Below are 20,982 nucleotides of genomic sequence, written 5' to 3'. Positions count from 1 at the left end.
GTAAAGCTTAAAGTTCTATATAAATATCTGTTATTTTGTTAGCAATATTGAAGGAACAATTAAAAGTAAAATATTGTTTAAGGATCAACTGAAGGAAATAGTATGATGCTTAATCTGGAAAAGAAAAGATGAATAATTGTTTTCAGCTATTTGTAGAACTTATCTTCTGGAGAAGGGATTTGTTTTGTTTTGTTGGGTGAAAGTTTTAAAGAGACAAGCATACTGGTTTGTATTAATTTTTTTTTTGTCATGGACTTCTCTGGTATTATAAATCCAAACTCAGAATAATGTTTTTCAATGAATTAAATAAAATAGTGTCATAGAAAACATTTTCCTGAAATATAATGATCAAAATAAGTTTTTTTAAAAATTCATGGACCCTACTATCCCTTGCGATAGAGAAATCCACATAAGAATGTGTTGCCTTAGGAGAGTGGTAGATTTTCTTTTACTGGAGACCTTCAAGCAAGGACTAAATGAATATATTGTAAGGAGGAGGCTTCTTTATTCCTTTCTTTTTTTGGATGGTTTTTCTTTTGTTTGTTTGGATTTTGTTTTGTTTTTTGCTTAACACATGTACCAAAATGAGACATGAGAAAAGTAGTGGTTCAACACAATAAACATGAAAATTAGGATTTGGGGAAGAAGAATGAGATTCTATAGATGTTTTAAAAATAGAAACTGAAAGCCAGGTTTTATGAGAAAATTCTTATTAACATTGGAATCTCAACATTCTTTCCATGATTTTTATCATATTAAAAGCCTCATCCTTTGGCTCTTGGGTATCTTGGATGCAAAACACAGATAAAGGAGATTCCCCTAACTAATCCCTATAGTATCACATATCTCTCTTCCCCAGGCTTTATAATGAAGGTGATTCTCTCTTCCAAGCTTTTGAAAAAAAATAATCTGGGGGCAGCTAGGTGGCGCAGTAGATAGAGTACCAGCCTTGAATTCAAGAGGACCCGGGTTCAAATGTGAACACAGACACATAATACTTCCTAGCAGTGTGACCCTGGGCAAGTCTCTTAACCCCAGCCTCAGAAAAGAAAAAAAAAAAAATAATTTGAATCATTTTGTAGAACTTGTTTCTGCCAGCAATACTTCCCTCAACATGCTATTAAATATATGAAATTGATCAGCTATGTATTAAACTGTATAGGCTCAACTCTTAGACTATGATTAGAAAATAAAAATGATTTTTTTAAAAAATTCAAAACTAAGTAAACCCTGGTATGGTTCTTAAAGTACAGAGGTTTTCTTCACTTACTGATGAGTGAACCTGAATGCTAAACTCAGAAGTAACAGTTGGCAAGTGAATGAATGAAAAAAGCATATATTAAAGTGCTTGCTTATATGCAAAGCCATTGTGCTAAGCAATGGGGATACAGATAGAAAAGGAAATAGCTCCTGCTACCAAGTTGCTTGTCTTCTTGGGGGGTGAAAAACATATAAAATGTTTTCATGTGCAAATTAAATGGTCCATAAGATGCAGTGGCAGAGTAGATGATATTGCCGCCTCTTTAATGTTATTTCTTCTTAAAAAATCTTATTGTGTCAATTTCTGATACTGGACCATTTGACAGTGCCAAAAATGTTGGTGGCAAGAACTTTCTTTGGTAGCTTGTAAACCGGAGCATCTGTAAGAACATTTGCCAGGATGTCTCCACAGGAATTGCTGTGGCCCCGGGATGACTGGAGGCAATATAATGAAAACATTGCTGTTACCAAAAGTCTTAGGCCCAAGATCCTCTGCAGTCTCCAGTGGGCTCTAGTATAAATAGTGGTGATGCTTTGACTACTAAAAGAAAGCACATGCTGCATACTCTTTCTCCCAAGGTTCCTCACTGTCTCAGCTAGGTTAGTTTGCCTGACTTGCTGTAGATAGCAGTTACTGAGAATAGCCATACCCTTCTCTAATGATGGATGTGAGGGCTGAGCTGAAAGCAGGATTAGTGATTTTAGAGGTGTGGCCCCTCCCAGGACTCCTGTGTTGTTCTTCTAGATGGTGGTTACTGGTCAACAGCTACCTGTGATGATGAGAAAGTGGGCTCCTTCTCCACAGTGATCTTCCCTCATTGATGTTTGTGGAACCTGGCCCAGAAGAAGGTTCAGTATTTAAGACTATTCCTAGTTATTCCTAAGGCTCTTGAACTCAAGGTTTTGAGCAATCTCCACCTGGATCTGAGTGGAGGCAGTAATCAAGATGTGGTATTGGTTTGGACTTGTCTGGCAAATTAACCTCCTCAAAGCTAGTCGTTAACAGACAGCAGTCCACAAGAGGAATAAGAAGAATGTGACATATTTCACTCACTTGTAGTAGTATAAGTCAACACTACTCCTACTTAATGAGGAAGAAAAAAACATATTCAAAAAGGAGTGTGGCTTACTGAAGGGAGAAATTTCTTGTATTCTTTCCAAAAGAATAACACTGATAAGAATAATACCTATTTTCTGAATCAGGTCTGGAACTCCCCACCCTCCCAGTTTCTGTCCAGTGGCCAATGGGTTTAAAAAAAAAAAAAAATTCCTTTTCTCTCCCCCCCACAGTGGAATTCCAGATTATTTTCCAGTTTAGCTTCAATAATCTGTGGCTAGAACACATGCCCTTTTTTAAGTAAACAAAATTAAAAACTAAATAAAAACTAGTTCTGGTCAGTTTTTTGGCATTAGGATTACTCAAAAGTAATTAGGAAAATCAGAGACTTATTGAACTTCTTCTCAGTCTTGGAATATATTAAGTCTTTTTATTAGAAAAATTTTAATTTTTCATCCGATTGAAAAATTTCTTGTCAGTATGATGCTGCCACAAGCTTTGCTGCTCTTAAGTTTTGGAAGTACCAGCATATCCAATATCACCTGGTCTGATATATTTTTGAAGCCTTTATTTATATGTGAGTACAGAGTGCTTCACTTAATAATCTTTATGTTTTAGGCTAGCTTTTCAATAGCCCTTTTTGTTCTCATGTCTTACTTTATAGGATCATAGAATCATTAGAAGCTTCTAGGAACCTCAGAGGTTATCTAGTCTGCCTCTTTAATTTTACAAATAAGGAAACAATCCCAACACATTAAAATTTTCTGGATGAAGCTTTTATTTTTGTTTGGAAAAGTTGTTTACTGTTGTTGATTAGTATGAATTGAAACTATCCAAGAGAGTAAACTTTGGGAAAAATCATTATCATCTAGAAGAATTCTAAAGAAGGTTGGTCTTGAGTTTTTAAGTGTTTTTGTAATAATCCACTTTTTCATTCCTACTACTCTACTCTTATTTCATAGAGGGAGAGGGACTTGGAAAATCTAATTGTTTTTCATTTCTCTTGCTTTCCAACTATAGATATCACAGCCAGATGAATATTTTCCAATAATGCTTTAGACCTTTTTTCCATTTTCCCAGGTATTCCTTACTGAAAATAAAGGAAAATCTAAGCTTTTAGCCTGATAGTCTTGTCTCTAGAAATCTTGACCACACCTGCTTTATCTTATTGTATTTCTCCACTCTAACAAAATCAATTTACTCTTTCCCTGCCTCATTTAGAAATACATTCAAACTTTCTCTTCTAGTTTACTGTAATAATTCCCTTTTTGTGAATTGCTTTCCTATTTCTCATTTCAAACTCAAATCAAATCTCATTTCCTTTTAAGACTATTTCATGTGGATTCCCTCTGAACTTTTATGGTGATCATTGTTTACATCAGTTTATCCTCAAGCCCTTTCATTATGCCCTGTGGAATGCTTGTTCCTTACACAATGCACTTCTCATCATTCTTTTATTTTTTCCTTTCCCCATTCCTTCCATTTCCTGGCTTTTACTGAAATCAGACTTCCCCCTGATAACATTGCTGACTTCACCTTCATTTATTCCACTTAAGTGACTGATGCCAGTGAAGGAACTGGACAACTCTTGTCACCACTTCCAGGTTTTCCTTTTCCTCTTCATCCTTCAGTAACCTTGAATCTTTTGAATTTCTTGTTATTCATATCTATCATCCAGGCATAATCTCCAGGTAACTCCCCTTCTGTCCTCAATGAGTTCAACATGTGGTTCACAATTTTTCTTTCCTTTTTAACTTCTGTCCTCATATAAAGGAACTTCATTCAATACATTATTGACTTTCAAATACCTCAGTACTTTAATCTCTCCACTTCCTATGAACTACTGTAATACCCTGCCTCAGTTACACATTAAGAAGGTATCATCCAAAAATGTACCTTTACATTATAAAGAATTTGTAAATCCCTTTGTTCTTCTATAACCTATCAGTTTTTTTACTTTCTGCATCCCCTTATAAAACCCTGCATTTCTTCTATACTGTGACTTAGTCACTTGACCCCTCAGTTCTTTCCCATACTACTACTACATACTACTACTGTTCTTTCCTCTTTTCCGCATTTTGACTTTTTGATGAAAGAACAAATTTGAGTCAGTAGGCCTCTTGTCATTACAGTGATTATATAATATTCTTCCCTGCCAAGCCTTAGCTTTAGATCATTGCCTCTATTTACCACCTTTTTGCTGCTACAAATAGGCTGTTTAATGAAGGGGAAGAAAATCATACAACTGTTCTGACTTTATTCACTTCAGTTTTATGTTGCACAGACTGAAGTAGGCCCTCACTGCTACTAGTAGATTTTCTATGCCCCCTACTTCATCAGTTCATTATCCTATTTTCCAAAGTGACTCTTCCAAAGCTTTTCTTCCCTTAAACCTCCCATAACTGCTGCTCCTCTAGACTCTTTCACTTGAGATCCTTGTCTCATATTTTACAGGGAAAAATTTTTGAGGCCATTCACTGTTTATTCTTTTCTCTTCCTCTTTTCGTAGTACATCTACAAAGATGATCTTCATTCCTCTCTCACATGATGAGGTGGTCCTACTTCCCACAAAGACCCTCCCCTCACCTGCTCAAATGATCCTATTCCTTCCTATCTGCTCCAACAGATTGCTCTTTCTGTCATCCCCACTCTCATTTATTTTTAGTCTTTTCCTATCATCCCATTGTCTATTGCCTACAAATATACCCATGTTTTCCCTGTCCTCAAAAACCCTCAGTTGATCTTTCATCACTGCTAACTATCATTCTGTATCTCAGCTGCTCTTTGGGTTATAAGCTCCTTAAAAAGTTTTAGTGGGGTGAGGAAAGAGGAAAGAACACATAAAAACAAACATTTGCTAAGTCTATACGCTGTTCAAAGACGGTTAAGTCAACCAATAAACAAACAAATATATACAAATAAGGCATATACAGGGTAAATAGGAAATGATTAGCAGAGGGAAGGCAGTAGAATTAAGACAAATAAGGAGAGACTTACTGTAGAAGACAGAATTTTAGTTGGAACTTTTAAGGAAGTCAGGAGAGCCAGGAGGCAGAGATGAGGGAGGAGTACATTTCAGGCATGAGGAAAAGCCAGAGAAAATTCATGAAGTCAAGAGTTGGAATATCTTATTTGAGGAATAGGAAGGAAACCAGTATCACTGCATTCAAAAGTCCTTATTGGGAAATAAGGTGTGAAAAGACTGAAAATATAGAAGGGGCTAGGTTAAGAAGGGCTTTGAATGCTAAACAGAATTTTCTGTTTATTCCTGGAGATACAGAGAAGCCACTGATAACTTTTTTTTTTGAGGGGGGAAGGCTGACAATTGTCAGAGCTGTGCTTTAGGAAATTAAAAAGTGGATGAAAAGGGAATAGTCTGGAATAGGTCAGATTTCCTTAAATCTCTCCTTATCAGCAGGCTACTATAATAGTCCAGGAATGAGGTGATGAGGGCTTGCACTTATAGTGATAGTATTAGAAGAGAGAAATTATGTTTGATATTAGAGAGCAGAGCTAGGTGAAAGTTGCTAAGAGACAAACTTATATTCACAAACTGGTAAAGAAAAACTTGCCAAGCTACTCCAAAATAGAATTGTCTGCTTCATAGGCATTAGGTTTTCTAACATAGGGGATTTTCAAGCATAGACTATATCCCTGGGATGTTTAGGATGGAATTGTTTTTTTAGGTATAGGTTAGAAGTTAGCCACTTTGAAAAATTCTTTGCTGCTTCTGGAAAAGTATGCTTTGATAGTTTTTTGATTATATCAATATTAGTCGTACTTCAAAGTTATGTAGATGTCAGTCCCTGCAAACTTTATCCTGAGCAGTTTTCATTTTTATGTGTGTTTTGGGGTTTTTTGTTTGTTTGTTTTTTTTAAGGAATTTTCCTTAACATTAATAGTTTATTGATTAATCAGTAGAGGTGGACTATATCTAGGATCAAATCCAGACTAACTGTACTGTCCTTTTACACTGTCCTGTGTGAATTCAGACAAATCATTAAATTTAATTCAGCAAATATTAAGAATAATATACTGTAGAGTGGAAGCAGGATAGTAGAATAAAGACAGGGACTTGGCCAACTCTTCCAAATGCAGAACCAACAAAAGGATGAAGTGAAAAATTTTGCAGCCAAAGAAGACTTAGAAAGTTGACAGAAAAGTTTATTTCACTGGGGTGAAAGTTTAGCACAGACTGTGTGCCAACAGTCCATGGGAGCATGGGAGAGGTAGTCAGTAAATTTGTGTTGATGGCTTCCAGAGCTTTTAGCCTACATAAAGTGAGGAGATTAGAGGAGACCCTTTGCAGAAATTGGGAGCTGAATTCTGTTGCATTGTTTATAAGCAATTCTAGATCATAGTCTCAAGGGTGAGGAGAAGCACTTAAGAGGAGTAGAGATCTGGATACAGTTCCAAGATTAAAAAAAGAATGTTTATGGGAATTCATCAACAGGAGCACAGGACAATAATGATCATACTTTTCCTTAGACTAAATCACCTTAAAAGAAGTGAAAACTTATAGACCCCAACAACTAGCTCTGAAACATGAAAACAGCATGAAAACCTGAAACTTGGGAGAGTGCCTCTTACATGCTAGGGACCAGAATCCAATTTTAATAAGTTCAAAGTCAAGAAAAGAGACTAGGGGTAAAAGAGTAAACAACAAAAAGAATCTGACCATAGAAAGTTAACGCGGTGACAGGGAAAAACAAAACACTCAGAAGACAACAATGTCAAAACAGCTACATACAAAACCTTCAGAGAAAAAAATGTGAATTGCTCTTGAGCTTCTGTCATCCCCCCTCCCCTGCAAAAAAAAAAGTTCCTAGAAGAACTCAAACAGGATTTTTAAAAATCTAAGATAGAGGAAAAATTGAGAAAAGAAATGATAGTGTAGCAAGAAAATTATGAAAAAAGAGTCAATAGCTTGGCAAAAAATAATACTGATAAAGCACCTTGACAAAATGAATAAGCCAAATGGTGAGATATAAAAATTTCCTGAAAAATTCCTTTAAAAGTAGAATTGGCTAGCTAAATCATAAAAGAAAGTACAAAAACTCACTGAAGAAAATACTTAGAAGTAGGCAAGGGGAAGCTAATGTTTCCATGAGACTTAAAGAGAAACAAACACAATTTTTTTAAAAAAAGGAAAAAATGGGAGCAAATGTGAAATATCTCATTGGAAAAACAACTGACATGGAAAATAGATTGAAGAGAGATGATTTAAGAATTATTGGACTGCCTGAAAGCCATAATCACATAAGGAGCTTAAAAAAATCATTTTAATAATTATCAAGAAAAACCTGATGTCTTTGGAACTAGAAGATAAAATAGAAACCAAAGAACTCTCCAAGTGAAAACTACCAGGAATTTTTTAGCCAAATTCCAGGACTCTTAAGTCAAGGAGAAAATATTGTAACTATCTAGAAAAAATATAAATATTTTGGAGCCATGGTTAGGATAACACTAGATTTAACAGCTTCCACATTTAAAGGATAAAAGAGTTTGGACTATGATATTCTAGAAGACAAAGGAACTTGGATTACAAGCAGGAATTATCTACCCAACAAAACTGAATGTAATCCTTCAAGGGGAAAAGTAATTTATGTAATGAAATTGAGGAATTTCAAGTATTCCTGATTAAAAAGACCATAGCTGAAAAAAATTTTTTGATATTCAAAAACAAGACTCACGAGAAGCATAAGGTAAACAGGAAAGAGAAATAGAGATATAATAAGGTTAAACAAGAGATAGAGAACTACAGGATGTAAATGCATATTTTTTATTACATTAAAAAGTTTTTGCACAATACCCTTTGATTCATCAGTGACACTAGTGTATTTATATCCCAAACAAATCACATGAAAGGGAAAAAGGACCCAAATGTACAAAAATATTTCTAATTGCTCTTTTTGTGGTTGCAAAGAATTGGAGATTGAGAAGATGCCCACTTGTTGGGGTAGTGGCTGAACAAGTTGTGATATATTAATGTAATATAATACTAGTGTACTATAAGAAATGATGAGTAGGCAAATTTCAAAAAAACCTGGAAAGTCATGAATTGATGCTGAGTGAAGTGAGCAGAATAAGATTGTCATACATAGTAACAGCAAAGTTGTGAGATGATCACTTATGAATAATTTAGCTCTTCTCAGCAATACAAGACAATTCCCAAAGACTCAGGATGGAAAATGCTATCCACATCCAGAGAACTGATGGGAGTCTCAGATTGAAGGATACTATTTTCGCTTTCTTTGGTGTGTGTGTGTGTGTGTGTGTGTGTGTGTGTGTGTGTGTGTGTGTGTGTTTGTGTGTTCTGTTTATTTCACAACATGATTAACATGGAAAAATATTTTATATGATTGCATATATATAACCTATTTAAAATACTTAACTTTCTTAGGAGTGAAAAGAGGGAAAAGATTTTGAACTCAGAATTTTTTTTAAAAATGTTAAAAATTAATTGGAAAAAAGTTTTATTTTTAAAAGTTCTTGCATAAACCAAGAGTAGAAGGAAAGCAGAAGCCTGGAGAAAAAAATATTTTATAGCAAGTTTCTTTGACAAAGGCTTCATTTCTCAAATGTATAGTGAGTTGAGTCAAATTTGTAAGAATAGAAATCATTCCCTAATGGATAAATGCTCAAAGGATGTGAACAGGCAGTTTTTTGAAATGAAGAAAGTCAAATTTTATGTATATAGTCATATGAAAAAAAAAAGTCAATGACTATTGATCAGAGAAATGCAAATTAAAATATTAAAAAAATTATAAAAAAATGCAAATTAAAATAGCTATGACATACTACCCTAGCAAATTGGCTAAAATGACATAAAAGAAAAATGAGAAATATTGGAGGGAATGTGAGGAAATTGTCACTTCTGCCTAAACTTCTGTCTCACAAATCTGCCTTATCTTCTCTCCTTCCCCCCACCTCCTAACTCTTCACTTTCCATTTACACAAATGCACAAATGGCATCTAAAATCAAATTTATGATATATGCAGACTCTTGATACCAAGTTACCACCATAGGAAGTTGTTTATGATGGGTTTTCTTAACAGATATTATAGGTGCTTAGGTGTTTGACTAGTGAACCAATTCCAGTTGGTGGGCAATTGATGTCAGTGTTTTTATTAGCAGATGTCACAGGTGATCTACTTCTGATTGAAGGACTGGAAGGTAGAGTACCAAATTCCTCCCAAAGCCTTCTTTCATAAAGGACAGAAATTGGACTTGAGTTCACTATACTTTGCATTTCAACTCCACAAACTTTGCTTGCCTTTCTTGTCTTCCCTTGTCTTCCTCCATTAGATTGTAAACTCTTTGAGAGCAGGAACTTCTTCCTATTTGTATGTATCTTCTCTGTCTCTGGCATAGAATAAGTGCTTTATAAATATGTATTGAATTGAATTTCTTGCTACTGCTAATGAAGAAGCTCTCCATTGATTTGATTATGAGATGAATCCTGCATCTTACCTTCCCCAAACTATGAAATAGTAGGAAGTCAAGAGCTCTCTGTACTGTTCCAGTTTATATTCCAATACTGCATCAATAATCTCTTTCTTAATACTGTAATGTCCTTAGGCTTAATTATTGGCTGCATCATTCTTACTTGAGATTAGCTGCTCATAGTAGAGTAACTGCCTATAAATAAGGTCCTAACCTCATCTATTATAGCATCCACAAAGAGTTCTTGGATATGTTTGTTAACCCTTGCTTCCCCAAAGAGTTACCATCTCCTGAGGTTCTATCCCTGGACTAGTATTTCAGTGAATATACTACTATTGGGTTGAATACCATACTTCAACATTTCCTTCAGATAATTACCCATCTCACTCTAGTTTGACATATACTTAGAGGTCCAATTACTTATATACATGATTGTTTTAGCATATGAAGGTGAGTATAATGTTGCTTTTCTCTAAATTATAATCGTTCCCTTGGAGCAGTTCTCTTGGGGAGCTTCTGGAAGCAGCCTTAGTTTTAGTTCAGTAGACTGATCCTAAATGCAGCCAAGAGTTAAAGACCAACTCCTTTATTTTCGCTTCCAAAATCTTAGCTCCTTCACTTGGGGCTCGGCTAGTTTTCTGGAGGCCTTCCTCTCTCCTTGGTTCCGGAGAGCTCTTGGCAGAATTTCTCTAGTCAGCACAAAGGTGGAGATGGGAATGAATCTTGACTCTGAATCTTCTTGAGCTTCCAGTGGGCTTGTCCTTTTATATGCTCTTCTAAAGGTGTGAAAGGTGTGAACTCTGAACTAAAGAACTGTTAAGTACCATTCTAAATTAGACAACTGACTTAGCACCTTGTAAGAATCCTAACAGGTGCGATATTCTTGAAGACTGCTATTGAGTCTTTACCAACATTTTAAATCCCTTGGTTGATAATTACAAAATGTATCTACTTTATTATTGTATAATAGTGTTTCTGGGTTCTTAAAACCAGGACAATATGAGAGCATTGGCAGTTCTTTATTACACTAGAAAGGGTTTGATGTGGAAGATTTTTATCTGCTTTCTTGGAGATGTAATATAAATAAAGTTAACTGAAAAAGTTAGAAAATATAAGATACCACTGTTGTTACTATTAAAAAGAATTTGATTTTAAACATGTTATTAATTATTATCTATTTATAATACTGTTTATAGTATCCCTTCTTCCTGGCATTGCTATCACCCAGGCAGGCCCTTGATGACAGCAATTCTGTATACCCTTTGATCCCTTTGATCTCTCCTGGTTCTGATAAAAGAGATCATAAAAAAGGGGAAAGAACCCACATGTACAAAAGTATTTGTAATGGCAAGAAACTGAGTGGATTTCTATCATTTGGGGAATGGCTGAAAAAATTTTGGTATATGAATGTACTGGAATATTATTGTTCTATAAGAAATGATGATCAGGCTCATTTCAGAAAAGCCTGGAAAAGACTCATATGAACTGATGCTAAATGAAGTGAATAGAACCAAGAGAACATTGTGCACAGTGGTAATCAACTATGATGGGCTTGGCTCTTTTCAACAATGAGGTGATTTGGGTCTGTTCTAATGGTCTTGTGATGAGAGAGCTATCTGCATCCAGAGAGATAAGTATGGGAACTGAATGTGGATCACAAAATAGTATTTTCACTTTTGTTGTTGCTGTTTTCTTGCTAGTTTTTTTCTAACTCATTTTTTTTTCTTTTTGATTTGATTTTTCTTATGATAAATGTGGAAATACATTAAGAAGAATTGCACGTTTATTAACCTCTATTGGATTACTTGATATCTAGGGGAGGGATGGAGAAAAATTTAGAACATAAGATTTTGCAAGGGTAAATGCTGAAAATTACCTTTGCATGTATTTTGAAAAATAAAAAGCTATTATAAAAATAAATTATCCCTTAAAAACAAATTTAGAATAAATTTTAATAATGGAATAATAAAAGAGTATTGTGTTTACAAAGCACTGTTGTCTAAAGAAAGATTACTAGAATGGCATCAAGATCTGGTTTTGAATACCAGTTTTGCTACTCATTGTTTGATCTTGTCACTTCCTGTCTCTAGGTGTCACTTTTCTTGTTTGTTATATAATATATTTAAACTAGAAGGTCTCTGAGTTCCTTTAGCTTTAATAATTCAGTGAATGACCATATACTTTAATCTAGTTTAATTTATTAAACTAAAATTGAGGAGTACTGTAGGAGCAATATTCTAACTTTTCACCTCAAGCTAGCTTTTTCTTAAAAGTATCGAGGGGCAGCTAGGTGGCGCAGTGGATAGAGCACCAGCCTTGAATTCAGGAGGACCCAGTTCAAATGTGATCTCAGACACTTAACACTTCCTAGCTGTGTGACCCCGGGCAAGTCACTTAACCCTAGCCTCAAAAAAAAAAAAAAAAAAGAAAAAAGAAAAAAGAAAAGAAAAGTATCTAGCTTGTTCTTGAGACATGATAAGAACAGAAGATTAAAGCTTCGTTTAGTCTACATAAATTCCTGAATGCCTGAATGCTAAGCAGTCCCGAGGAGCTCTAGAATCTCTGATATAAAATGGTAAATAACTCCAGATGAAGGTTGTTATTCAGGTTTCCCTTTGGATTTTTTGATCATTGTTCAATTTGTCCTTTTTCCTATGCATTGCTGGAATTAAAATGAGAGAATTGGGTTTGTTTGTGAGATCTAACATACACCTCCATCTTAGCCAGAAGTCCCTATCATCCTAGAACTTTAGAAGGTATAAAAACTAATGTTTTATTTATAGATAACATATGGATTATACATTTTGGAATATTATATTCTAGTTACTCAGTATATTGAATCACTATCCTACTTACAGGGGCTTTTCCAAGTCTTTTCATCTCTCCTTAAACCTATCAAAGCTTTCTTTTTCCCATTCTCTTAGTTGAGATCCTTTGGATCATTTTATTGAAAAAATTGAGACTACTGACTAGCTCCCTCCTCTTCTCTCCTCATCTTTTATAACTTCATCCCGATGTCTTCTACCACTCTTATCTTTGTCTCACAGGAAAAGGTTACTTGTTTTTGCTAAGTTATCTCTTTCTATCCTGAATTCTCTAGTATGTCCTAACCATCCCTACTCTAACTTATCTCTGTGTCTATTGGCTGGTTCCTTAACTACCTACAAGCATGATTATGTATCTTCCTTATCTTCAAAAATCCCTTAAGGCGTCCATTTCTGCTGTTTTTTTTTGATACTCTTCTCTCTAGATTTTCATGACATTCTGCTCTCCTAGTTCTTATTTGATCACTTTTTTTCTTAATATAAGGTATTGTTTTCTGTTTTTTTATATTTACAGCTTTAGTTTCTGAAAAAAAGAATGAAATGAACCAAAAAAATCTACCTACAATTGGAATTCAATCTTATATCACAAATATTTGAGGGATTATGGGCATACACTGCTTTTGGAGCCGTCCATAGTTATAACCATTCTGGAAAACAGTTTGCAGTTTATATGCCCCCAGATTTGCTAAACTGTCTGTGTCTCTCTCTGTGATGTGTTTCTTTGTGTATCCTTTGTATATATCAGTAGTAACACTACTAGAACTGTTTCCCCAAGATGTAAAAATAAAAACTTCTATGCAGTAAAATACAGCGGTGCTTTCTATAGTGGCAAACAGTAACTAGAAACTAAGAGGGAAATTTGTCATTTGGGAAATAGATGAAGAACTTTTGGTAAACTGTGACCTAGCAATAAGACAACTAGGCGTAATCCCTAAGCAATCCAGAGGTAAATAACCCATATAAACAAAAAAATATCCACAGCCAATATGAATAGAAATATTCACAGGTATACTTCTTGTGATTGTAGAATATTTGAAATTGTCAAGAATTCTCATTAAGGATGGCTAAACAAATTATAGTATATGAACATAATGGCTTACTGTTATGCTATGAGAAATGATGAAAAGGATTGTTTGAGAGACACCTGGGAGGTCTTGTTTGAATTAATGCAGAGTGAAATGAGTAGAAGCAGTAGAATAATTTATACAATAGTTCAAAATTATAAAGATTTGACTTTGAAAGACTTAAGAACTCTGATCAATAGAATGATCGATCTTGCTTCTAGGGGGATTGATGAAGAGGCTTGCTACTTTATCCTGACAGAGAAGTGATGTATATTTAGGGTACAAATTGAGATGTATGCTCATTGGACATGGCCAGTGTGGGTATTTTTGTCTTGTTTATTATGCCTTTACTGGTCCCTGATTCCTCCAAAAATTACCTTGTTTGTGTAGTTGTTTATATCTGTATATGTATTATTTTTTTCTGTGGTTATTCTGAACTTTACATGCCAATGTACATGCTTCCATAGACAAAGAACAAAAGAATGACTATTGAATATGACGGTGAATTTCATTAATATAGCTTTAGTGAAAGGGAATGTATGTGAGTTCTTTCCCTCTTTATATCATAGAGAATATACTTAATACTGTTTTTGCTAGGTCAAAGATTATATGCTAATATAATAATAATTCTTACTTATTTAAAATGTTTTTTGTCATGGTTAGGCCAATTTAGTTTCACCAGTTTCACTTTCACCAAAAGATTAGTTTGTCCAACTATCACCATTTCCCCTTTTTGCTCTCTGTGCCTTAATTTGCATTTTGATTATGAGTGATTTGGAGTATTTTTTCATGTGTCTGGTGATCGCTTGCTTTTTTTTTCTCTTTAACAATTACCTGTTCACATCTTTGATTATGTTTTGTTGGGGATTAGTTTTTTGTTTTTTAATGTCTCGAACCTTAAGCATTTTTCCTTGGCTATTTTTTTTAAGCTTCCATGATTGTGTTTGTACAAAAAACAAAACCCTCAAAATAAAATCTTTTTGAGTTTATGAAATCAGAATTGTCCATTTGATTTTTTTTTTTTTTTTTTTTTTTTTTTTTGGTAAGACCAAGTTTCTCCCTTATTCATTGTTGAGAAAAATCTATTTCTTTTCATTCTCTTTTAACTTGTTTATGGTGTGATCATTTTTACCTAGATTACATATAATTTTTAATTTATTGTATGTAGCATGTGGTATAAGGTGCCCATTCTAAACCTTATTTCTGCCCACCCTCCTTTCTAGCTTTCCAAGTCTTTTTTTTTTTTTTTTTTTTTTTTTTTTTTTGGTCAGGCAGTGGATTCTTACTCCAGTAATTGGGAGTCTAGGCTTATTGAACCATGTGCATTTGCTTTTGGATCTTGGGTTCTTGATCCTTCCCATTAATCAGCATTTCTACTTTTTAACCAATGCCAATTAACTTAAAATTATTGCTTTGAAGTTTAGTTTAAGATCTAATACTAAATAGCCCTCTTTCTATCTTTTTCATTCCTATTATTTCCCTTGAGATTTTTGATCCTTTGTTCCTCCAGAATTTTTTCTTTTTTTTCTAATTCTTAAAGCAATCTATTGGTGGTTTGATTTGTATGGTCATTATTCATCTAAATAAATTAATTTAGGTTAATATTGACATTTTTATTATATTTGCATGAAAATAAGCAATATTTTAAATTCTGAAGGTCTTTATGTAAAGATTTTTGTGTAGTTGAATTTAGACAATTTCTGTATTTGTTTTGATGGGTACACTCCCAAATGCTTTATATGTAATACTATGATTAACTTTATTTTTTTTTATTATAGCTTTTTATTTACAAGATATATGCATGGGTAATTTTTCAGCATTGACAATTGCAAAACCTTTTGTTCCAACTTCTCCCCTCCTTCCCTCCTTCCTCCAGATGGCAGGTTGATAATACATTTTAACTATATTAAAATATAGATTAAATACAATATATATATATATATATATATATATATATATATATATATATATACATGTCCAAACAGTTATTTTGCTGTACAAAAAGAATCGAACTTTGAAATATTGTACAGTTAGCCTGTGAAGGAAATCAAAAATTCAGGCGGACAAAAATAGAGGCATTGGGAATTCTATGTAGTGGTTCATAGTCATCTCTCAGAGTTTTCACTGGGTGTAGCTGGTTCAATTCATTACTGCTCTATTGGTGACCATGTCCATCAGAATTGATTATCATGTAGTATTGTTGTTGAAGTATATAATGATCTCCTGGTCCTACTCATTTCACTGGGCATCAGTTCATGTAAGTCTCTCCAGGCCTTTCTGAAATCATTCTGCTGGTCATTTCTTACAGAACAATAATGGTTAACTTTAAATGGAATTTCTTTTTCTTTTTCTTGCTGGTTTTTGTCTCACATATGTGTAGGTACATGTCTATGTTTCCATTGATTAAGGTATTTTAAATAGAGTGTCACATTACCTGCAACTATTTTTTGCCACTCTTTCTTTACTCTCTTTTTCCTTATTGCTATAGTTAGCATTTCTAATTCTAGATCAAATAACAGTGGCAATAAAATCTACTGATCTTAAGGATTCTCTACTACATATATGCTTGCTTTTGGTGTTAGGTAAATGTTATTTAGGAAACTGAAGAAAAGTTCTTTTCTTCTATCTCTCTCATTTTATAATCACTTATAGGCTTGTAAATGAGAGTAAAATAGATGCTATGTTATTCTCTATTGGTTTCTCTATTCTAAACTTGGTTTTTATCATTTATTTATATGGACTGATTTTTGAAAATCCTAAATTACTAGTTAATGAGTAATTATTAAACAAAAAATGGCATATTGTAAATCGTTTTCAATTAGCAAATTAATTAGCAGTAAGCAAAATGGTTTAACAAGCTAAGCTTAAAAGATTCTATTATCTAAAATCTGTATACTAAATATTTTCCAGAGTGACTAATCTGTAATAGTTTAACATTTTTCACTGTGCTAATAAATAAAGTAGAAGGTTGTAAAATTACAGGCACTTTAAAACTAGAATTCTTGTGATTTGTCTTTATCTGAGATGATAAAACTTTTTTTTTTTTTTTTTTTTTGGGAGGAGATATGAGTTAAGTGTTTGTATCTCTTAATATTAAATTGGGGTATATATGGAGAAACAACAAACTGATCAAATGCCAATGTACCATCAAAATAAACCCCCAGGGAGTAGATTTTGTTAAGGGTATTTGGATATGGAAGTTTGTATTCAAACAAAATATCAAATAAAAAATTAAAAGATTATAGCTAAAATACATGCTATCTGCTGTAATTCATACTCTGAAGACCACTCTTTGCCTTTTAAAAAAATGCATGGATTTTGTCCTGAAGAGAAATGTTAAAGTTTTAGAACATTTTAAGATTATAGTGTTCCTAAGGGAAAAGGTGTAGATTTTACTCTTAATGTCAAGAATATATGTGTAGCCAATAAACATGAGGAATCATGCTTAAAAACCAATCATCTCGCCCATCAATTGGAGATTGGCTGAATAAATTGTGGTATATGAAGAATATGGAATATTATTGTTCTGTAAGAAATGACCAACAGGATGATTTCAGAAAGGCCTGGAGAGACTTACATGAACTGATGCTGAGTGAAATGAGTAGGATCAGGAGATCATTATATACTTCAACAACAATACTGTATGATGATCAATTCTGATGAAGTGGCCCTCTCCAACAATGAGATGAACCAAATGAGTTCCAATAGAGCAGTAATGAACTGAAGCAGCTATACTCAAGAGAAAGAACTCTAGGAGATGACTATGAACCACTACATAGAATTTCCAATCCCTCTAATTTTGTCCGCCTGCATTTTGGATTGCCTTCACAGGCTAAATGTACACTATTTCAAAGTCCATTTCTTTTTGTTCAGCAAAAGAACTGTTTGGTTATGTACACATATATTGTATTTAATTTATACTCTAACATATTTAACATGTATTGGTCAACCTGCCATCTGGTGGAGGGGGAAGGAGGGGAAAAATTGGAACAAATGGTTTGGCAATTGTCATTGTTGTAAAATTACCCATGCATATATCTGGTAAATAAAAACTATTAGATATGAAAAACAAAAACAAAAAACAAAAAACAAAAAAACCAATCATCTCCAGAGAAAGAACTAATAGAATCTTAACTACAAATTGAAGCATAGTTTTCAAACTTTTTTTCTTGTAACATGTCTAATATAAAAATAATCTTTGCATGATTTCACATGTTTAATTGATAATACATTTCTTGTCTTCACAATGAATGGAGGAATGGTTGGAGGGAATTTGGGACTCAGTTTTTTGTTTTTTTTTTTAATGGTAAAAATAAATAATAAAAGAGTTTTTAAAAAATTTATATGGAATTAGAAACTTTTGGGGTATTTAAAAAATCTTTAAAAACTAATTATGGTTTCTATGTTTTATTTACCAAAAATAATATATACTTGCAGTTTTTTTTTTTTAATTAAATGTTTATCTTGGTTTGTTTTTTTCTTTAGGATATACCTGATGCAAGAAATGCTGGATCATCATGAAGATAAATCAGTGTTTTCCCATTACTGGTTAATTGGTTCTTCTGTAGAAAGATTGTTTATCATTTTTGATAATATCATTGTTTATAATTTGTGATAATAGCTTCAAATATACTTTGACATTTAATAGTAAAGTTTCTTCAAGAGTTATATCAAATGACGTCAATGGCCAGTTTGTTTTCTTTTACTAGCCCAGCTGTAAAGCGATTATTGGGCTGGAAACAAGGTGATGAAGAAGAAAAATGGGCAGAAAAAGCAGTTGATGCTTTGGTAAAAAAGTTAAAAAAGAAAAAGGGTGCAATGGAAGAACTAGAAAAAGCACTGAGTAGCCCTGGACAGCCCAGCAAGTGTGTTACTATTCCTAGATCTTTAGATGGAAGACTACAGGTTTCTCACAGAAAAGGCCTACCCCATGTTATTTATTGCCGAGTCTGGCGTTGGCCTGATTTACAGAGTCATCATGAGCTGAAGCCATTGGATATTTGTGAATTTCCCTTTGGGTCTAAGCAAAAGGAAGTTTGTATCAATCCATACCACTATAAGAGAGTGGAAAGTCCAGGTATGTTTTAGACCTTTTTTCTTCCCCTGGAAGAGGGTAAATTAGCTCAGAATTACATTTCATTTTAATTGCTATAGTGAGTTTGCTAGAAAGAAAGTGATTAGTTTTGTATTCTATCTAGTTAAATGTTTTTTTTTAATTTAGTGTACTGTTAAATTCCTAAATTTCCATGATTCACATGGAGTGGTGGGCAGAGCCTTTAACTTATAAGATGAAATAAGATGAGAAAGGCATGTTTTTGAAAAGAATAAGCTTTAAAACAGCAGGTAGGAACTTATATAAGTTAATAATAGCTGAAATATATAGTCTAAAGTCCTTTGCCGACCTTATCTCATTTGACTTTGGCATCTCAATCAGATAGATCTGATAAATATCATCCCCATTTTTCAGATGAGAAACAGAGACTTAAAGGGACTTGTTATAGCTACTTAGTAGTGCTAAATTCAATCTGATTTTGAAATAATTCTCTAAGGCCTACCTTCTCAAAAGAATTAATATATATTACACATATACATTTCTAAATCCTTAATCTTTAATATTAATATTAGTGACAATGATAATATGTTGAGTATTTATTTTAGTATTTTTGACAACTGTGTTTTGTTCTGTTTCAGTCTTACCTCCAGTATTAGTGCCTCGACATAGTGAATTCAATCCACAACACAGCCTACTAGTTCAGTTCAGGAATCTAAGCCACAATGAACCACATATGCCACAGAATGCTACATTTCCAGATTCTTTCCAGCAACCCAACAACACTCCTTTCCCCTTATCACCAAACAGCCCTTATCCTCCTTCTCCAGCTAGCAGCACATACCCTAATTCTCCTGCCAGTTCTGGACCAGGAAGTCCATTTCAACTCCCAGGTAAGAAATTAATTTTATTTGATCTCTCCAAATCTCAAATCACCCTACAGATATTTCTTTTAGTAGCCACTTGCCATCATGAGGACTTATGTGAGCCAAGAAAGCTAGACTTAACTTTATTTTGTGAAGTGAATAGTTTTCATTTCAGAAATATTAAATTTGGCTCTTGCCTTTAGAAAAAAAAATCTGAATTTTAAAAATTCCCTGAGGAGAGGGAGAGGATAAGGATGTGTCAGGGAAGGTAGACAGAATATTTCCATAAACAACTTGAATAGAAAGAAGAGTTTTATGTGATGCTATGAATCTTTTGCAATTTTCTTTTTCTTTAAGACTATGTAAGATGGGGCAGCTAGGTGGTGTAGTAGATAGAGCACCAGCCCTGAAGCCAGAAGACCTGAGTTCAAATCTGGATCAGACACTTAATACTTCCCAGCTGTGTGACCCTGGGCAAGTCACGTCACAACCCCACCCCCCAAAAAAACCAATATGTAATATATATAGTAAATTTAACACATGATGACTTTTAAGAAATGGTCATAAAATGTTTGACCTTTGATATTTACTGTTATGAGCTTATGAAATAGTTATGTTTTCATACTGTTCAAAATTGGCTTTTAAAAAGCAGTAGTTTGAGGCAACTAGGTGGTACAGTGGGTAGAGCACCAGCCTTGAATTCAGGAGGACTCGAGTTCAAATCTGGTCTCAGACACTTAACACTTCCTAGCTGTGTGACCCTGGGCAAGTCATTTAACCCCCCCCCCCAGCCTCAGGGGGGGAAAAAAAAAGCAGTAGGTTTTTTATATTTTTTTTAGATATTTGGTAAAATAATTTGCTTTGAATAGTGAGAGTAATTAGTATATTATTTGAAAGGCCAATTATATGTTGTTTACTACATGTGTTAATAGGCAGGTGTATATTGGCAGTAAAGTGAAATGGCTAGGACCTTCATTTAGGTGAATTTTTTTATCACTGCCTTCCATTAATGGGAGAAAACAATGATAAACAAAAGCAAAACCTTAAATTGTATAATTTGTGAACTAGTTTTCTGTCATAGTCTGACCCAGTCTTGACTTTCAGCCAATCTCAACCAGTCTCCCCATTAGTGCAGAAGGCAGGAAAGCCACCACAAGGCTGGTCAAAGATAGAATGTCTATCTTTCAGTCCTTCTTAATTATATCATTACAGCATACTCTTCACATGTGAACTTAGAGAGCCATTACATCACCATGCTAAGTACTAAATATATATATTGAACTTGAGAATCATTATTTCATCAATTCCACTGAGTTAACACCTTATTTCAAGTATATTTCTCCAAAGTTCCAGCTCTCTACAAAATTGTTTTCAAATACAAATTTCTTATGATCTGTTTGAGTCAAGGTTGAT

General features: G+C 33.8%; 1 protein-coding gene across 3 annotated transcripts in view; it reads left to right on the top strand.

The window, feature by feature from the left end:
• The window catches only part of SMAD5 (SMAD family member 5), a 44,174-nt gene that overhangs the window by 4,711 nt on the left and 18,481 nt on the right, over positions 1–20,982 (top strand). For all 3 annotated transcript variants that reach the window (XM_074290866.1, XM_074290867.1, XM_074290865.1), the window contains exons 2-3: positions 18,139–18,730; positions 19,345–19,596. In XM_074290866.1, the coding sequence (XP_074146967.1) occupies positions 18,328–18,730; positions 19,345–19,596 (655 nt within the window). In that variant the 5' untranslated portion in view covers positions 18,139–18,327. The remainder of the gene's footprint in view (positions 1–18,138; positions 18,731–19,344; positions 19,597–20,982) is intronic.

The sequence above is a fragment of the Sminthopsis crassicaudata genome, chromosome 2 (genome assembly GCF_048593235.1).
Source record: "Sminthopsis crassicaudata isolate SCR6 chromosome 2, ASM4859323v1, whole genome shotgun sequence".
NCBI lineage: Eukaryota > Metazoa > Chordata > Mammalia > Dasyuromorphia > Dasyuridae > Sminthopsis > Sminthopsis crassicaudata.
Note: the sequence above shows the minus strand (reverse complement) of the source record. Positions and strands in the feature narration are given on the sequence as shown.